Source organism: Hibiscus syriacus, unplaced genomic scaffold, assembly GCF_006381635.1.
Source record: "Hibiscus syriacus cultivar Baekdansim isolate YM2019G1 unplaced genomic scaffold, ASM638163v2 tig00110557_pilon, whole genome shotgun sequence".
Classification (NCBI taxonomy): domain Eukaryota; kingdom Viridiplantae; phylum Streptophyta; class Magnoliopsida; order Malvales; family Malvaceae; genus Hibiscus; species Hibiscus syriacus.
Genome location: NW_024062780.1, coordinates 1,694,410 through 1,695,477, shown reverse-complemented (window position 1 = coordinate 1,695,477; position 1,068 = coordinate 1,694,410). Strand labels below are relative to the sequence as shown.

Here is a 1,068-nt window from a genome sequence, read left to right as displayed (position 1 = left end):
AGCAAAAACTAAATTATACAATCTTGCTGTCAGTGGTGAAGAGAACCCATTGCTAGAATCCCAAGCTTCTGCAGATTCAACTTGACGACTGTATCCACAAATATCTTTGTATCTTCCCCGGTGTTACCTTGTGGTATATCCACTATATAAGACTCCAAAACAATGGCGTAAGCCTTCCCTTCCTTTTCAAACTCATTCACTGATGTCACCGACTTGTAGTTTCTCAGCCTGTGTTCGCCTCCGACGACGCTAAAGCTCAACACGTGCTTTTCGTCATCCAAAAGCTCCAGTCTTTCCGTACTCGTCGATGCCGGCGGACCCGAAACCACCGTGACTTCCCTGACGCTTCCGACGCCGCCGTCGCCGCTCCTCATGTTACAACTCTTGATGAAGTGTTTGTATTTCTGGGGGTTCTCGAAGTTCCGGACGAAAGGCCAGACGACATCGGCAGGCGCGTCGATGCGCTGCGTTATAAGCGATGTGCATGTGTTTGGCGTCGGCTCGAGCTTGTGGTATTCTTCAATGAGCGGTGCCAGCGCCGCGTACTCTTCGACGGTTAGACCCGAATACGGCGGTTGGCCGCCTGAGCGATCCATCGGCGGCAGCACCGGTCACGAACTAATGAAGGAAAGTTAAAGGCTTTTTAAGTTCATTAAAGGCAAAGATGCCTGAGAAGGGGTTAATACTTTATAGATTTATTGTTGTCGTTGTTGTTAGACATAAATGCCCTTCCGCAGTGTACTTTAAGACCAAACTTGTCAGTAGCTTGTCGTTTCCTTAAAAGTGTGTTTGCTTCTAAATCAAGAGATCTATTGATTGGATTAGGACCACCTTAGAATGGCTATTTTAGGAAAGGACTTTGCTTTACTAATAAATTAATATCGCGTGGGTTTATATTATGAAATGCGTTAATTGTGCGTGCTAGTCTACATTAGTTAGCTAAACTTAATTTGGCAATGATACATAAGCATCAACATTCTTTTGCTTTGAAGCAAAGTCTAAATTGATAAACAACACAATTTTCTATTGGACAGTCCAAGTACATAACACTGACGTTCTTATTAACAT

The 1,068-nt window shown here is 44.1% G+C and overlaps 1 protein-coding gene across 1 annotated transcript; it reads right to left on the bottom strand.

Annotated features, from left to right (window-relative positions):
* On the bottom strand, nucleotides 1-624 carry LOC120131935 (abscisic acid receptor PYL2-like). The gene has a single exon (XM_039148793.1). The coding sequence runs from the start codon at nucleotides 594-596 to the stop codon at nucleotides 30-32; it is 567 nt and encodes a 188-aa protein (XP_039004724.1). The 5' UTR covers nucleotides 597-624; the 3' UTR covers nucleotides 1-29.
* Nucleotides 625-1,068: the final 444 nt, after the last annotated feature.

Bases quoted from the DNA above. Each gene is read 5' to 3' on its own strand.
- LOC120131935 (XM_039148793.1), bottom strand. From the start codon at position 596: ATGGATCGCTCAGGCGGCCAACCGCCGTATTCGGGTCTAACCGTCGAA.